The sequence below is a fragment of the Lepidochelys kempii genome, chromosome 7, assembly GCF_965140285.1.
Source record: "Lepidochelys kempii isolate rLepKem1 chromosome 7, rLepKem1.hap1, whole genome shotgun sequence".
NCBI classification, from domain to species: Eukaryota; Metazoa; Chordata; order Testudines; family Cheloniidae; genus Lepidochelys; species Lepidochelys kempii.
Window position 1 is genome coordinate 113,661,618 of NC_136386.1, and position 17,220 is coordinate 113,678,837.

The window sequence follows — 17,220 nt, forward strand, 5'->3', positions numbered from 1 at the left end:
TGCTGTGGAGTTAAATCACTTACATCAGGGAAATGCTGGAGTAACTCCACTGGAGTTACACTGGTGTAAATCTGAAGTAACTATTGAAATCAGTGCGGTTCCTTCAGATTCACACCAGCAGAGAAGAGATTAGAACCTGGTCCATTCTGTTCAGATACCTTTTGGTGCATATTCAGCACGGATGGTTCTGGGGTGTGGCTTACAACACTTTTTGCTCAAAAGCTACCATGAAAAATAGTGAATGCAAGCAGTCCAAAACACTCTACCACTGAACATTTCATCTGCTGGGCTGTATTTATGGCGTGTCCCCGTAGCACGGTATGGTGACACCATACATTGACGGTATCAGAACAAGTTTGGCAGCTATCCATTTCATTTTCAAATCCTACCCTTTCCTCCAGAATTTACTGCATTGCTTGTGTAGCACATACAAATTTTGCTAGATCGAGGAATCTCCATTTCCCTTCCGAATCAGGGGGCTTAAATGATGAGGATGTATTTTCAAAGGGCATTCAAGGAAAATAAAGCAATCAGGTCACTCCATGATTTGAACCACTGAATGGTCTATCATACTGGTAAATCAACCAGAGGAGCTATTCCCACACAACCACAAAACCAAGTTACACAACTACTAAGTGTCAGGTTCCCTCTTAAATGAATGATACTGATGGTTCCAAATTACATGGCTGAAGGCATCTCACTCAACTACAACTTGAGCAGAAACGTTCCACGTTGGTAGCAATGCAGTCCCCAAACTAATGCAATACTTGGACACTATTTCTTGCTGGCTTATGCAGATGATGACAATAGTAATTTGGGAACGGTGTGATTCTATCAACAAACAAGAACGTGAAGAATTTCAGACTAATAAAGGTGAACCAGCTCCTCCAGGAGTGAAGGGAGAGACTGAAGGTAACTGTTTTAAGCCAGCAGAATGATTTCATGGTCAAGAACATGAGTGAAACAAGAAATCTCACTCTTTTCTTTAGTGGTTAATGAAAGACTGGTAAAGGGTCTATTCCTCACGAACATCCATTAAGAATTATGATCCCTGCTTTTCTGATCCTTGCTGAGGAACTGAATGTGATTTTAAAATAATCACCTGAGTTTAGTTCACTTTTTTTTTCTTAGACTGTAATGAGATTTTTCAGAAAGGTCATGTCCTACCTGGGCATGTAGTTCGGTAGCATCTGGCCGGATGTTTGATCAAGACTCTTTTCCAACTAAGATAGAAAGATTGATACAAAATATGAAATTGGACTGACCAAGTATTTAAAAGATTAAGAAGGCATTTGCAAGGCTGACCATTTAAACAAAGTTCTTGACAAATGAGTTTTCCCTCAAAAAATGCAGTTTCATCAAAATTGAAATATTTCGTGGGAACAGACTGATTTTTGACAGAATTAAAATTTGAGGTGAAAAAGTTGCAACAAATCATTTTGACTATCAATTTGCTTCACTTTGTTTAGACTACTAACTATTTCATATGCTGAATTAAAATATTTGATATTATAATATTTTTACAATACCAGATATTTCAATAGTTCTGAATTGTCATTTTTTGGACTTTTCATTCTGTGGGAAATATCAATCTTTTGTTCTGAATCTGAATAAAAACAAATTTTGAAATGTTGCAACTTCCCATGAAACGGAAACTCTGATCTCCAACCAGCTCTAACTTTTCCAGTTAATAAGAGAGCAAGGGCTGCACTAGAAAGCAACTCTTGATTCCCAAGAATCCCTCCATATGAGATCAATGAGTGAATGCTCATTGATCATGTTTTTGAAACCATTCATCTCATCTTAAAGCTGACCTGGATGGGAAAAATAAATGATGTGTGTCCCCCTTTTTTGCTTGTTTATAACTAAGGCTGCGTGTCGGTCACGGAAGTCACAGATTTTTTTGCAGGGGCCAGTGTGGTTTGCTCAGGGGCTGCCCGAACAGCAGCAGCAGTTTAGGAGTGGGAGGGGGATCAGGGCTGGGTCAGGGAGTTGGGTTCCAGGGCAGCGCTTAACTCAGGGGGTAGGGGAGCTCCCCCAGAAGCGGCTGGCATATCTCTGCAGCTCCTAGGCAGAGGGGCCACGGGACTCTGCGCGCTGCCCGTGATTGCAGGCACACTCCCGCAGCTCCCGTTGGCTGCGGTTCCCCTCCAGCCTGCCATCCCCTCCAACCCCACTCCAACCCCAGCGGGGGTCCCGGGCCACGCACCGATGCCCACCCCCCCCGAAGCATTCCCCCTGGAGCATCCCTGGCCCAAGTTTTAGTTAGGGGTATATAGTACAAGTCATGGACAGGTCACGGGTCATGAATTTTTGTTTACTGCTCGTGACTTGTCCATGACTTTTATTAAAAATATCTGTGACTAAAACGTAGCCTTATTTATAACATGCCGGGGGTAGGAGAGTTTTGTTTTAAAAGGTGGATGGATTCCCGATTTTTTTAAAACTTTAGAAAGATCAGCCTTGTCAAGTCTAATCTTCCCTAGTTTTGCTGGAGGACTCATTGGGGCTTAGAGGAGTGTAGTGTGGCATTTCTCAGCCCTTCATTGAAGAGGAAAGGATGCTCACTCTTTAACAGATCTGTCCTTCCAGGGGTTTGTTAGACATTTGGAGTTTTAAAAAAAAAGATCTGAGATTCTGGACAGCCTGAATAAAAATAGATTCCCAGCTCAATGAGTCAAGTTTCACTTCCTTTGTATTTGATGTCATAACCTTACTAGTCTGGAAAACAAGACCTGAATTTCTAGTATAAAAAACAAGCAAGAGAAAAAACACCAACAATTCCTCCCCTTCTGCCTCCCTCCCCTTCAGGCTCTCTTTATATATCAGACAAACAAAAAAAGAGCACAAACCTACATTTTTCTTTGCAGGTCACTTTAAAATTCTTTCATTAATTGTACAAATTGCAGTAATGAAGCTTTTAGAAGGCATTCGATTTCTTTAAGGATCTGATAAGTTTCACAATCTTTCAAATACATCCTCACCTCACCGCGAGAGGAATCTCCTTGTGCAACTTGCTGCCACTGACCTGACAATATACTTCTCTGTTTTGCAACCTATCTGCTTAATATTTTCTTCGGTATGAGTGGGAGCTGTTTCCAGACAGCTATTGAAGCCTCTCCATAGCCCAGCATCTCCCAGTTCCATTAAGTAAGGATAAAAGGACTTCCCTGAAAATAAAAGCTTGCCTGGCTAATATCACAACTAGCTGGATTTGGTTCAGGGTCAACAGAGTATCTGGGATTTATCCACTCTCTTTATTGCATAGAATATAAGCAAGTGTTGCACAAATAGGAATTGTGTGAAGTACATAAATGAGGCTATTTACATAACAGGCAGGATGGTCCAGTGACAAGGAAACCTGCCTGGGAATCTGGGTTCTAACCCTGGCTCTGCCACTGACCTACTGGGTGATCTTGGGCAAGTCACTTTGCCTCTCCATGCCTCCGTTTCCCCTCTCACCCTTTGCTTAGATTGCACCTTCTTCAGGGCACAGACTTTCTCTATGTATATGTACAGAGCCTGTCCCAACCTCAGCTGGGGCCACTAGGTGCTGTTGTAATATAAATATTAATATAAAGTTACAGTAAATCATAAACCCAAGTCATCGTACCTAACAATGGAGGTGTGTGCGCTCTCACTCTGTGTGCACTACTAACTTCAAGAGAGAAGGCTCGCTGACTTACCTGTAGAATGGACAGAGAGATGTATGCACCGCATTTGGTCTCTTTGACCCTTTCCAACACATATAGTTCCCAGCCAGCTCTTTCACGGTCTCCAGTGTCTTGCGTTCGCAAGGGTGAGATTCAATCTTGCAACCTGGCACAAAGAGTGCACACAAAATAGCTGGTGCATTTGTTTGCAAGTGAAGTTGTCTGGGAGTGGGAGCTGACACAGCTGGGATATTGCTCAAGCCACAGCAATGCCAGCTTGTCTCATTGTCCAGCAAAGAGAGTTCATTGCAGCTTTTCGACAAGTCCCTCGGTGATGCCCCAAAACAAGTAAACCTGTTGCTGGTGGGCAGGTCAGCCCTTTACTGGATTCCTGGGGACAGCTTCTGTAGTCTGCATTGTTCTGGCACAATACCTGCACCCATGTCCACCAAGTCCACCCCTGCTCTTCTGTTCTACAGAGCTTCCTATACCACCATCATCACTGTACTAGCTAAGCACCTTCCAGTAGTGGGTTCAGCAATTTGACTTACATGATCACTTGTAGTTCTTAGGGGATTTTCACCTCTCATCTATCTTAAGTATTTATATGACCCCCACTACTGTATATCTGAGTGGCTCACTGTCTTTAATGTATTTATCCTCAACGCCCGTTTGAGGTAGGAATTATCCCCACTTTAAATGGGGGGACTGAGGTACAGAGAGACTAAGTGACTTGACCAAGGTCCCACAGTAAGACTGTGGCAGAGCAAGGACTCAAAACCCAGGTCTCCTAAGACCTAGGAGAGTTTGCTGATCATTGGACCATCCTCCCTCTCACACAGAGTCCCTGGGGTTGGAGCAGCGCACACAGGGGTGTGGCTGTGCCCCGAAGTCATCTTTTGATTGATGGTAACCTCTCAACAGCCTCCATTTCTCTCCTCTAGACAGAGGAGAAGACCTCTCCCAAAGGGGTAGACTGTGCCACCCTGTGAGCTGTGTTAGAGGCGCCAGCTTTAGAGAGACGCTCTGGAAGTGAAAGGCCAAGCTGACAATCCCCATACAGAAGTGAAAGGCAGGACAGTCATTAGTAAACGTGCACCAGGGTGGCATAATTACCTGGAGAGACAGCACTGCAGACAGTAGAACTGGTGAGGGTGCTATATAGGCCATTGGCAGCATCGTCCACGTGTTCAGCAAACAGCACATGCTGCTCAGCTGGTTCACTGGCCAGCGTGTGCAGCTCCTCCCACCTGCACAGGTGACAGGACATGTTAATACAATCTCCTGGCATTAAAGAACAGGCCCAGGCCCTTTGCAGTCACAGCTGGTTTCCGGGATGGGCCTTAAAAAGAACAAACACTCAGAACTACTAGTGATGCAGCTTTACGTCCACACAGGGCCCCAGTGTCTCTTCTCTGAAAAATCCACTGACATTTCTAAAGACACATGCTCATAACAGGGCACTTCTCCCTCCAAGCGCCCTTCTTTCTTGCTCACCCCGTTCACAAAATGACCTCCTACTCCACATTCATATCCCACCGGGGGGCTGGAACAATTTGTACAGTGGGGGGTGCTGAGAGCCATTGAACTAAACTGTAAACCCTGGATATGATGGAAACCGCTTCAAGCCAGGGAGTGCTCCCGCACTCCCAGCACCCATGTGTCCCTCCCCAAATTGCTCCTCCGACTCTGTGATTGCCCCTCGCCCACTTGGTCTTGCTCAGGGGACTTAGATGCTGAAGGCAATGGCTAGTCTGTTAGCAGTGCACCACTCCCTGCCCCCCAAGAGACAATTTTCTACCTTGGAAACTTGACTCCCACAGCAAATACTGTGGTACCCCTGTCCTTCAGCTGCTTAGCGGGTGTTGCTACATTGCCTTGTGATTTCCCGTCCGAGAGGATGATCAGGATTTCAGGGACAGAGGAATTTCTGCCACCAGGGAAACCTTTCTGGAGAACGTATTTCAGCGCAAGCCCCGTTTCTGTGCTCCCGCCTCTGAAACAAGCAAGAGAAAATTGAAAGAAGAGGTTTTGGGCTAAGTGTCCGACTCCCTTTTGCTTTCTTCCCACTCCCCGCTGCCTGCTCTCTGGTAGCACCAAGTCTAGGGAACTTCTGCACTTAGACCCATTGCACAGCCATACTGATGAGTCTAATTCTGTAATTTTCACCGCCTTCCTGCTATTAGTTGGCAGCTCCCCTTCCTTTGACTCTTCCTTCCCCACCCCACAGGTGCAGACATGCCTTGAGAAAAAAATCCACAGATGCAATAATGGGATGGCTGCTTTCAATGAAAAACTCCTGGTAATTCATGTATTTAAGAAAAGGCTAAACCATACCAATCAGCATGGTCCAGCAGAGAGAGCACTGGGTTAGGACCCAGGAGATTTGGCTTCAATTCCCCCCTCTGTGACCTTAGGCAAGCTACTTCAATAGTGCATACCTCAGTTTCCCCATCTGTAAAATGAGGATAATGAGGCTAACCTTTCTTTACAAAGCGCTTTGAGAACTACACTGCCCCTGTATGGAAGAGCTGATTAACAATGAAATCTTCCATTTACCAGCCCCACGTACAGTGTTTGTGAAAATACGAACACTTCAACCATCTTGCTTTCCAATAGGTATACATTTTATACTGCAGGTACAAGCCCCTTACAGAGAGCAAAACCATAGTGAAATTTCTTTAGAATAGAACTATAGCTAGATGCCTAGGGAGCAATTGCTAAAAGAGGGCAATTGCATGGCAACTCACTGTTTGCTTTGGAGAATGTTTCTTAATTAAGTGTTGGCAATTCAGCTGAGCCCAGAGGCACAGTCCCTTCTCTCGCTCGTTAACCTTTGATTAATTTGATTTTCCACAGAATGCCATTTGTTCATCAGTAATAAACCCCCCAAAAATGCAAATCCCAAAGGACTTCTGCGTGTATCCCTGGAAACTGATGAAGGGAGAATACAAGGCACTCTTTATTCAGCCTTCCTAGAGAAACTTTTCCATTAATGACGAACAAAGAGCGAGGCACAGAGAGCAGTTCACCTGGATTTCACAATAAATTAAACCAGTGAGGTCAGGAAGGTAAAGGTGGGGGAAAGCCACCCATGATTCCTGCTAGCGGAGCACAGCTGTGTAGATACAGCTCCAAGCTGGAAAAGCATTCTGGGTATTAATATGCAAATAAGCAGTCCCAAGTATCCCAGTCTGCTTTAGAATTCAATTATCTGGCCACTGCCACAGGCACCTTCCTGACTGGAGAAGGGGTCAAGCCTGCAACCATTTTAAATGGGCACAAATGATCAACTTCACCTTGTTTTTGTCTCTGACACCGACATACTCTAATCATGGGACACCATTTCATCACATTATTATTATTTGTCTGACAATAGCATCTAGAGGCCATGGTGGAGATTGGGATCCCATTGTGCTAGGTGCTGTACAAACATATAGTTAGAGAGTCTCTCCCTGAAGAGCTTATAGTCAAAATGGACAAGGCAAAGGGTGGGAGAAGGGAAGTACTATTATCCCCATTTTACAGATGGGGAACCAAGGCAGAGAGATTCAAGGTCAGATTTTCAAAGGAGCTCCAAGGGGTGAAGATCTCAACTGGGTTTTTTCAAAAATCTGGCCATAAGCACTTCATAGAGCCAGGCCCTTATTTGGTATCTATAGAAATGATGAGTTCTTATGAAAATCTGGCCCTAATTTTGGGTGCTGAGCATTTGAAAGTCTGACCCTGAGCTCTCCTGAAAACTGGGCAGGTCATGTGAGGGCAAAGGTCACACAAGCCCATCTGGGAACTTAACCCATGTTGTGTGACTCCTAGTGAAATGCCCGAAGCACAAAGCCCTGCTCCCTCTGTGTTCTTCTTTCCTCCATGTCTAATTCAGAGAATGATCCATAAATACAGCTCTTGGAGATGCACATGCAACGAAGAGTCAAGTAACGGAATATTTTGGCAGTCATGCTGTTCTGAGGCTGGAGTGGGAATGCCTATTGGCCATGCTAATACGATAGAAAGCGATTATTTTAACACTGACTATCATTTATCCAGTACCCAACTAAATATGTACCCTCACAAGTGCCAGTGGGTTGTACATTCCACTAGTGATATAAATTACTTTATAAACCAGGACAGTTGTTAAGTACTAGGGAACGACAGAGCCTATGAGCCTTTCAGCTGCTCTACAACTGCTAACAATAAAAGTCTACAATGTCGGTGTTGTAAACTGCTGCTTGCTATTTAAATACAGAATAAGAATCCATCTTCCCCATCTCCTTCCCCAGTATCAGGCGGTGTGCACGGTTAGCTGTAAGACTATTACAGTTCTACAATTCTAACTGTAATTATAAGACTTATTTCCTTACTGGGTATTAAACAATGCACTTTTACCAGATAGCTCTCTAGTCTAATTTACACCGCATCACAGGCAGCTTGAGGGACACAGAAAATGAATAAAATACTATGTAAAATTTTAGGAAAAACACAAATTTACAATTCTATACAGCACAGCTCTGGAGAAGGAAGGAAGGCCCTGTAGTTGTTTCCTTGGGCTCTCCCACCTCTATCCACATGTTGTCTCTTGTCTTAGTTTGTAAGCTCTTTGGGGGCAGGGGCCATCTTTTTGTTTGCATGTACACACAGCCTAGCACAATGTTTAGTCTAGAGAAGAGAAAACTGAGAGGGGACATGATAACAGTTTTCAAATACATAAAAGATTGTTACAAGGAGGAGGGAGGAAAGTTGTTCTCGTTAACCTCTGAGGATAGGACAAGAAGCAAAGGGCTTAAATTGCAGCAAGGGCAGTTTAGGTTGGACATTAGAAAAAACTTCCTCTCGGAATACTTAAGCACTGGAATAAATTGCCTAGGGAGGTTGTTGAATCTCTATTACTGGAGGTTTTTAAGAGCAGATTAGACAACCCCCTATCAGGGTTGGTTAGATAATACTTAGTCCTGCCTTGAGTGCAGGGGAGTGGACTAGATGACCTATCGAGGTCCTTTCCAGTTCTACACTTCTAGGATTCTATGAATGGGGTCTGGTCCAGGACTGTGGCTCTGAGACACTTCCACAGTACAAAGACAAATACTAAAAGCTGTTAAGGCACAGCTATGCCAGGCTTCTATTTCTGGCCTGGCCACAGCCTTCCTGCGTGAAGAGGACTGTATATTCCAAAGGGATCCATAATTCTGGGTGCCTCAGCTTCAGCTGCCCAACTTGAGCTATAGAGGAGCTGTTTAATGTGAAGGGATTTGGACACGTAATTCCCATTAGGTGGCCTTGAAAAATCTTAGCCTTCTATTAGAGTAGCCTTGAGAGAACCTCCAGTCAGCACTGGGTTCCTTGCGTGGGCACTGACAGGCAGAAGGTGACATTGTCCTTTTCCAGAGGAGTTTACAAGTGAGGGCCTCAGTCCTACATATTACTCTGAGTGAGAACTACCCAATTAGATGAGTGTAAAAACTAGGGCAGTTGATGTATTGACACCAACACTTTATTTTAACCCTGGCCCCTTTAACATTTACCCTTATTTTTTTTTTACGGTTTAACAATTGTCATGTGTTACTTCCAACAACTATATCCAGATAAGCCACAAATTTCCTGCCCCCACCCTCCTGCGGACTATATAAGCCAAGAGTTCTGTAACCTGCCATCCTTGATTCAACATTTGATATCAGAGTAAGCCCAGACCACCTTGAGCCCTTTGGCTAATTAAGCCTCTCTATCCGAAGAGACATTTCCATCTGTTTTCTAATCCTGGCTGAGGAGTTTCAACATAAACCATTTCCTGTTATTGCCTTTTAGTATTGCTTTTACTTCAATCCAAAGCAATTACAGGTAGCCAGACTGCAAATGTCAATTCTTTCTTTGAGGCATGATGATGTTCTTCATATATATTGTCACACACACACGGTCTCTCTCTCTCTCACACACACACATCCACCTCTGTACTTCCAAATCACGTTTAATTTGTTTGAATGATTCTCTATTTTAATAATGACTGAATTTCTTGATATCTCAAGTATTTGATCACATGTATGCTCAGAGCTCCTAAGTTCTCCAAGTCCATTTACTTCTCTTTGTTTCACCATATACCTGTCTTTCTTTTATATATAATGCATTCCAGGAGCTTTTCTTTTATCTTCTCTCTGATGCATAATCCCATTCTCCCCCTCAACTTTCCATTATTTTCAACCAAACTTCAAGAACATATGTTAAGTCTCTGGTCAGATGCTACTGGCCATCAGTTTGTTTCAGTCCCGGTGTGACTTGAACCATCCATAAAAATCTAACAAATTCTGCAACATGTCCCAAGCTCTGACCCAGCAGCAGAGGTAGTTGAGGTGCTTGAACTAACAGTTATTATGGCTGAAAATATTATAATGCTACTTCATAATACTGGGAGAGTCTCAGCTGGTGAAAATTGGCACTGCTCTGTTAAAGTCAATGGGTAATCCCAGTCGCGGTGTGAGCTTGGATAACCTCTCCTGACTCAGATGCTTTAGCTGAACCACAAAATATAGGCTTGAATAACTATGAAATTCTATGGTCTGTGTTATATATGTGGTCTGACTACATGATCATAATGATCTCTTCTGGCCTTAAACTCTATCAAATCAGGTTTTCCCATGTATAAAACAGACATATTATTAGTCACATAACTCACTGGATTGTTGGAAGCCGTAACTAATTGCTTAACATTTATAATGTGCTTTGAGATCCTTGGATGAAAGATACCATATGTGACTGAAAATATACAATATATTCAGTTTGATGGCCCCAATAAACTGTATCCATTTGAGCCATGGAGATTAGAAAAGGTTCAAATCAGAATTTGGGGTTAGGGCCCCTCAAAAAAGAAATTCTGCCATAAGCGCAGGACAGAAAGCAGGTGTTATATGGGACACATCTCCCCAGCAGAAACAAAGAGCATCAGGATCACACTTTCAGAGCCTCCCAACCAGAAATCTTATTTTTGGCAATCTGATAGCTGGAATCCATCCATAACTATTTTGTTCATTCCTATATTTCAGCCTTTCATCTAAAACTAGATGAAATGGCCACATGTAAGGCCATTATTTCTGTTAAATCTGTCAACATTCATCTGCCATCATTAAAAGACATTTTCAGTGCCAAGCCAAATTCCAGATATCCAATGTGGCCTCATTTTCTCTGCTGTCAGAGGCTTTGAAACAATAGCCAAAGAGGAGCTGGTATCCCTCTGCTATACTTCCCCCGGAACATTACACAAAAGGTTTTCTAGACCGTATAATTAAGTTATCACTGAAAAAACTACAGATCTTGCTCACTTGAAGTTGAAGTTTTGAGTTTGTTTGCAAACTCTGGGCCATATTCAGAATTTGTTTAGACACTTTGACTATTGAATGAGCTGATCCTTTAACCCGAATGCTTTTTCTGCTGAAATTCTAAAGCCTGTGGGAGATACTCCTATATTTTGTCCCCACTTACTTTCATAGGCTCAATGTGACCTTCCCTACCACCCAAACAAAAGAAAAGAGCACTTTTTAAAAAAGGAGATGATTTGGGCTCCAATTTCCTTTCTTACAGCTTAAGGTTCATTCCACACTTAAAAGTAACGTCAGCATAACTGTGTCAGTCAGGGGTGTGAAAAAACCACATCCCTGACCAATAGATCTATGCTGACAAAACAGACACAGCTGTGTTGATGGAATAGGTCTTCTGTTGATGCAACTAATATTCGGGGAGGTAGTGTTCCTATATGAATAGAAAAACTACTTTTGTTGGGGTACAGTGTGTTTACACTAGGGGGTTATGCCAGCACAGTTACACTGACATAAGTATGATTAGGGTGACCAGATGTCCCAATTTTATAGGGACAGTCCCAATATTTGGGACTTTTTCTTATATAGAGTCTATTACCCCTCACCCCGTCCCAATTTTTCACACTTTCTATTGGGTCCCCCTAGATGGCATAGGTTCCATAGTGTAGACATACCATTAGGCTAGGATTTTCAGAGGCCTGAAGGAGACAGAAGCCCGGACCTCACCTCATAGGCATCTTTGAAACTCCAACTCCATTTCCTAGAGCCACATGAATACATCAAAATCTCAACTTTCATTAAAAAGTAAGTTTCTAGGACAAAATCTTGGCCTACTGAAATCAATAGGAGTTTTGTCTTTGACTTTAACAGGGATAGATGCTCCCACTATCCCTTGTGACTGGGGAGAACAGCTTGAAAATATAAACCCGAAACACTCAAAAACCAAAAGACAAACAACAACAACCTGACGTTTATCTGGTTTGTTTGTTTTTTAAATCATGATTTTTAAGGTGAACTTATGATTTTGGGAGCCTGATCAAGATTTTTGAACACTTTGGTTGACAAGACTGTGGAAATGGAAACCCAACTGCAGTGTGATAAGAAACAAAGACCAGAAACAAAACTGACAACTATAGAAACCAACCAAGTCTAGCTTCAGCAAACAAGCTGCGTGAAGTGCAAGTAGTAACAAATTGGCATGGGTGGTTAAAAATCTGTGCATGATCTTTATCTCTGAGTCAAATTTACAGTGCTTCCTTATTCCCATCAAGTCTCATGGGGACCTACAAGAATTCATGGCACTACTTTTGAAGGAGCTAATCATCTGGACTTAGAAGCAATCATGGACCAAAAAGGCCATTTTAGTGTTAGACCTCTGCTCTGCCACATGGGAGCCCCACAATCAATTTTTATTCTAACTGGCCAACCCAGAAGGGACTGAGAATGTTTTTCTCCAGAGTAACCCCTACGATTGATTGACAGTGTAGCTTTTTATTTTATTTAAAGTGAATTTTGTAATATGGTATTACGTCACAGTGGGTTTGGCTCTGGTGACTACAGTTTCAAGCTTAACAGAGTGAAAGTCACCTCTGCTAGTTGCTTCAGAGTTAGTCTCTAGGAACACATAAAGACCAAGGATAGTGACCACACATATATTTACCAATACAAAGTCTAGTCTATTTCGTAAGTTTTATTTAAGTTACAATTAAAGTTGTGATTACCCAAGCATAAAACTGGCCTATGCACAAGTTACAGCTATAGTTCTACTCACATCCTTACCAATAGTGTTAGGGTCTGATGGGTCTCTCACGGCTTGATCATCAGTAGAGGGATGGTTCCTGCTGGAGTCTCCCAGAGGGAGCTCAGTTTTCCCATTCTGGCATCCCCTTTTTATAATGTGATTCTGTCTACACCTACATTCTGCGAGTGTCCATAAAAGCGTCTGCCTTCTTTTCTCTTATTGCTCTGTGTCCCCTGGAAACTTAAGGGACCCCAATTTTCTATAGGCTGTGTAAATTCCCTTTGTTCTCATTAGCATTGATGCACAACCTGTATCCCATGGTTAAGACACGTCTGAGACAGATGCGGCTTTACGGTATTTTTATGATCTAATATTAATCTTCTGGGTAATTTTTCGCAATATTATTACTTGTTACCTCTTTTCCCATAATCTTAGGGCATCAGGTTATTTCTTGGTCACTTATGTCATCATTTCTGGTCTCCAAGGCCTAAAATAGCTAAGGTAAAGTCTTGCAGGCCTCAACCTACGGGTCTTGCATTTCAGCTTGTCTTACTCATGTCTAATACTTGGTTCCTCTAAATACTGATCAATCTTATACTTTTATAATCCTACAAATTAACTCTAACATACAGTGAATATATGTAACATAAATTGATTAATCATAACATCACACAATAAATGAATACTAAACTAAAATCACTGGCTACAACAGGCACTGCTGATGAGCTCTAAAGGGAATCTGGTTCACTCCTTCCTAGTCAGCAGAGTGAAGGACAGGGCACAAGGCCTGGCCAGAAAATGCACATACCCTCAGAGAGAATAGGGCTGTCTAACAGAACTTACTTGAACACAATCTTCTTGATTTTCTCCTTCACTTCCTCCTTGGTTAAATACGAATCCAAGGGGAATTCTAGCTGGGGAGTCGAGCTAAACTGGATCACTCCCACTCTGACCTGAAAGAAGAGGTTAAATAGCATAAGAAGCAGGTGGCTGGGAGGGTTTTATTATTTTGATTATGTGACAGATTTAGGAACCTTGAATTGTTTCAAGATAAACCACACTCTTCTCATTGCCCTTCTTGGCTAAGACCCTCCAATAAATACCATTCACTCACATTCCAAGGCTGGGGGGGTGGGGGGGAGAGGGCAGAAGCTCACTATGATTGGGGGAGGTGGAGGGATAGGAGGGGGAGTGAGGAGAGCTACTGAGCACAACGGAGGCAGCCGGCTCCAGCATCCTGGCAGGTCTTACTGCCATTCCTACAGCAGTTCCTTGGTGGATGGCACCCCGTGCCTCCCTCGCTCCTCGGCAACTGTTGCCCTGGGCGCTCACACTCCTTCCCTCTGCCCTGGTGCCTACCCTGTCCCCCAGCCCAGCAGGTTGGATATCTCCGCTGGGTCCTGCTGTGGCTGGAAGGCTGGGCTGGAAAGTCACATGCGCAGGTGCCTCTCCTGGCTGGATGGGGCCACACATCCCCTCCCCCTCCACAGTGCGGTACCTGCACACCCACCCACCCAGCATAGCTGCTTCGATTGGCCAAGAGAAAGCAGATGGGGAAAGGAGAACTTGGGTTTGAACAGAGACTGGGAGTGGCTGGGCCATTACGCATATTGAATCTATTTCCCATGTTACGTATCCTCACACCTTCTTGTCAACCGTCTAAATGGGCCATCTTGATGATCGCTACAAAAGTATTTTTCTCCTGCTGACAATAGCTCATCCTAATTAATTAGCCTCTTACAGTTTGTATGGCAACTTCCACCTTCTCTGTACGTATACAGCTTCTTACTATATGTTCCATTCTATGCATCCGATGAAGCGGGCTGTAGCCCACGAAAGCTTATGCTCTAATAAATGTGTTAGTCTCTAAGGTGCCACGAATACTCCTGTTCTTTTTGTGGATACAGACTAACACGGCTGCTACTCTGAAAGCTGTATATTCAGTATCCATGGAAAATCTTCCTCGTTGTCTAACCCCATAGTTAGACCTTGATTTAAGCCAACATCCAAAATAAGAAAGGAAAATAATGATGACCGGAGCTGGATCCCTTCCCTTCCCATTTATTTTAATTCATTTTATGCTGGATGGATCCCAGAGACTTGGATTCTAATCAGAAGGTCTTGCCCAACCAATCACCACACGCTGGCTCTGCGGGACATCAGCTCTTTGAGAACACTGTGCTACGGCTGGAACCATACAGTTCCACGAGCTCTCAGGAAGACAGATCATGCCTGTGTGTTTGATGAAACAGGAAGTGTCTGGTATCTTGTCAAGCAAAAAACTAGAACTCCACAGAGGGTGGGGGCGGGGTGGGGACATAAGAACAGGGCAATAATTGTTGCTTAAGGAGAAATCGTTCTTAATCATGTAGAGACAGGAAATCCAACTGGAAGCTCCTCACTGGTTCTTTGCTGGATATGACAGCTGTTCCCAAGTGTTAAGGTTAGCCATGAAAGGCACAGCTCCAGAACCAATTAACAAGCCCCACACACTACTGGGAAATCTGAGACACTTATTGCAGGCAGGCATCTATAGGCCACCAGTCACCTTACTACACTGTGGATGGCCTGCAGGGAAATCCTTCCATTCTACCCCTTCATTTTGGAATAGAGAATACTTTTAAAAAGAGAGAGGACAAACAGGACCTCCGCAGGCTTCATAACCACTTATATCCATAGAGATAGCTGGTTAACCTCCCTGGGATAAATTCTTCAGCCAGGATTTCCAAAAGTGATTTGTGATTTTTGGGTGCCTGACTTGAGACAAATTCAAGGGACCCGATTTTCGGAAAGCATTGAGCACCCATCCTCTGAAATATCAGGCTCTTTTAATTAGTCTCAGCGTAGGCATCCAAAAATCACTAATCGGTTTTTAAAAGTCTGGCTTGTAACCTTTAGTCTGCAAGAGCTTGTCCCATATTTTTAAATGCCAAATGAAACTTTGAAACATTTACAACATATACATATGATCCAGCATCAGCTCTTCATAGAACCTCGCCGTATCCTTTTCTGGGTAACCTTTGGATCCCTCCCTTCCAGCAACTCTAATGTTTGTCATTTCACTCTACACATATGGTGTTCTGATGTATCAGGTAGAACCATGCTGTTTGTAACTAAAACAAGACATTTACTGTCACACTCACCCTATCTGGATTGATGTTCAAGGCATCACAGAGTTTGCCTGCGAAGTGCTTAGATCTCTCAAAGCTTCCTTTGCCAATGCTGTATGACCCATCTAACAGAAGGAGGAGATCTACTGAAGCAGAGCACTGCATCACTGGAAGAGAACAAGATATATGCTGTCAGGATGCACATTTATACTTAGGTCACAGATGACAACAGAATTCAGTGAGCCAGGTTTACTGGGGCGGGGGGGAGGGGGGGAGAAAGTTCAGCTGATCATCAATTTATCTCCTCCAGAGAGGAAACAGCAAGAAATCCAGGCATATGGGATTTCCACTGTATTGTCCTGGGGCCAGCCTTGGAGTTCCCAAAATCTAGTGTAACTTTGTGGTCTGGCCCCCAGCACTGTAGTACCAGAAACAATACATCCTTGCAACTTGGGATTTCCCATGTGCTCACCTATAAAAGCTCTTAACGCATTTAGTGATTCTGTTTAACACAGAGACAGTGCACTAAAGCATCCACTAAGATGATCCACAGGACGATGCAGAAAAGGGTGAGCAGCAAGTGACTGATTATAGTTTATATGTGGATATAGAAGACTTGAGTTGTAGCAGTTGTAGAGAGGAAGGATGGTCCAGTGTTTAGTGTTTGCATAGGATTTAGGATATAAGGATTCAAAGACCATGTTGAGCTACAGACTTCCTGGGTGACACTGGGCAGTTGGTAACTGGGGCCATAAGACAAAGAAGTGCCAAAGCTGAATATCTAGGATTAAGCGCATTATACAAGGACAAAAAATTAGAGCTGGTTGAAAAAGTAAAAAATAAATTACATGAAAAATTTCAAAATTGTTTCACCAGGGTTGGAAACAAGCCATTATCTTCCCCCCCTCCTTTTTTTTTTTAAACTCTCATCTTTGAAGCTTTTATCAGAACAGTTATCAAAATTTGCATTTTAATGCAAATGTAAGGGGACTGTTGCCCCCTTACTAACATTCAGTGGGGGTGTTTTAGTTGCTACCTCCCAGTACTAAAAAGGGAGAAGGGTCGATGGGGAATCAGGACCCTGAGACTGCCAGTCCCCAGGAACAATGGGGAGAGGCCAATGCTCCAGGTCAGCCTGAATGACACGGTGGACAGGCTAATCAAGGAGTCAGGAGGCCAGGGAGGTCCCGTCCTCCTTGTGAGCTGGATTTGCCTGGGTCAGACAGACAGAGTGGGGCCAAGCTAAGGAGAAAGCAGGGGCCCGAGATGAGCTGGGGAGATGAGCTGTGCCAGATCCAGAGAGAGCAGACCCTGTCCTGGGAGCAGAGCTGCAGCCCCAAAGCCAGAGGCACAGCCCAGAGAGGGTAGACTTGCCCTGGGAGCAGAGCTGCCGCAACCAGAGCCAGAGGGGCCAAAGAAGC

At 43.6% G+C, this 17,220-nt stretch overlaps 1 protein-coding gene across 3 annotated transcripts in view; it reads right to left on the bottom strand.

Moving 5' to 3' along the window:
* Window positions 1–17,220, bottom strand: part of VWA2 (von Willebrand factor A domain containing 2) — an 80,597-nt gene that overhangs the window by 29,326 nt on the left and 34,051 nt on the right. For all 3 annotated transcript variants that reach the window (XM_073354301.2, XM_073354299.2, XM_073354300.2), the window contains exons 4-9: window positions 15,833–15,966; window positions 13,533–13,642; window positions 5,455–5,649; window positions 4,770–4,903; window positions 3,687–3,819; window positions 1,168–1,223 (exon numbers count right to left, since the gene is read on the bottom strand). In XM_073354301.2, coding sequence (XP_073210402.2) covers window positions 1,168–1,223; window positions 3,687–3,819; window positions 4,770–4,903; window positions 5,455–5,649; window positions 13,533–13,642; window positions 15,833–15,966 — 762 coding nt within the window. The remainder of the gene's footprint in view (window positions 1–1,167; window positions 1,224–3,686; window positions 3,820–4,769; window positions 4,904–5,454; window positions 5,650–13,532; window positions 13,643–15,832; window positions 15,967–17,220) is intronic.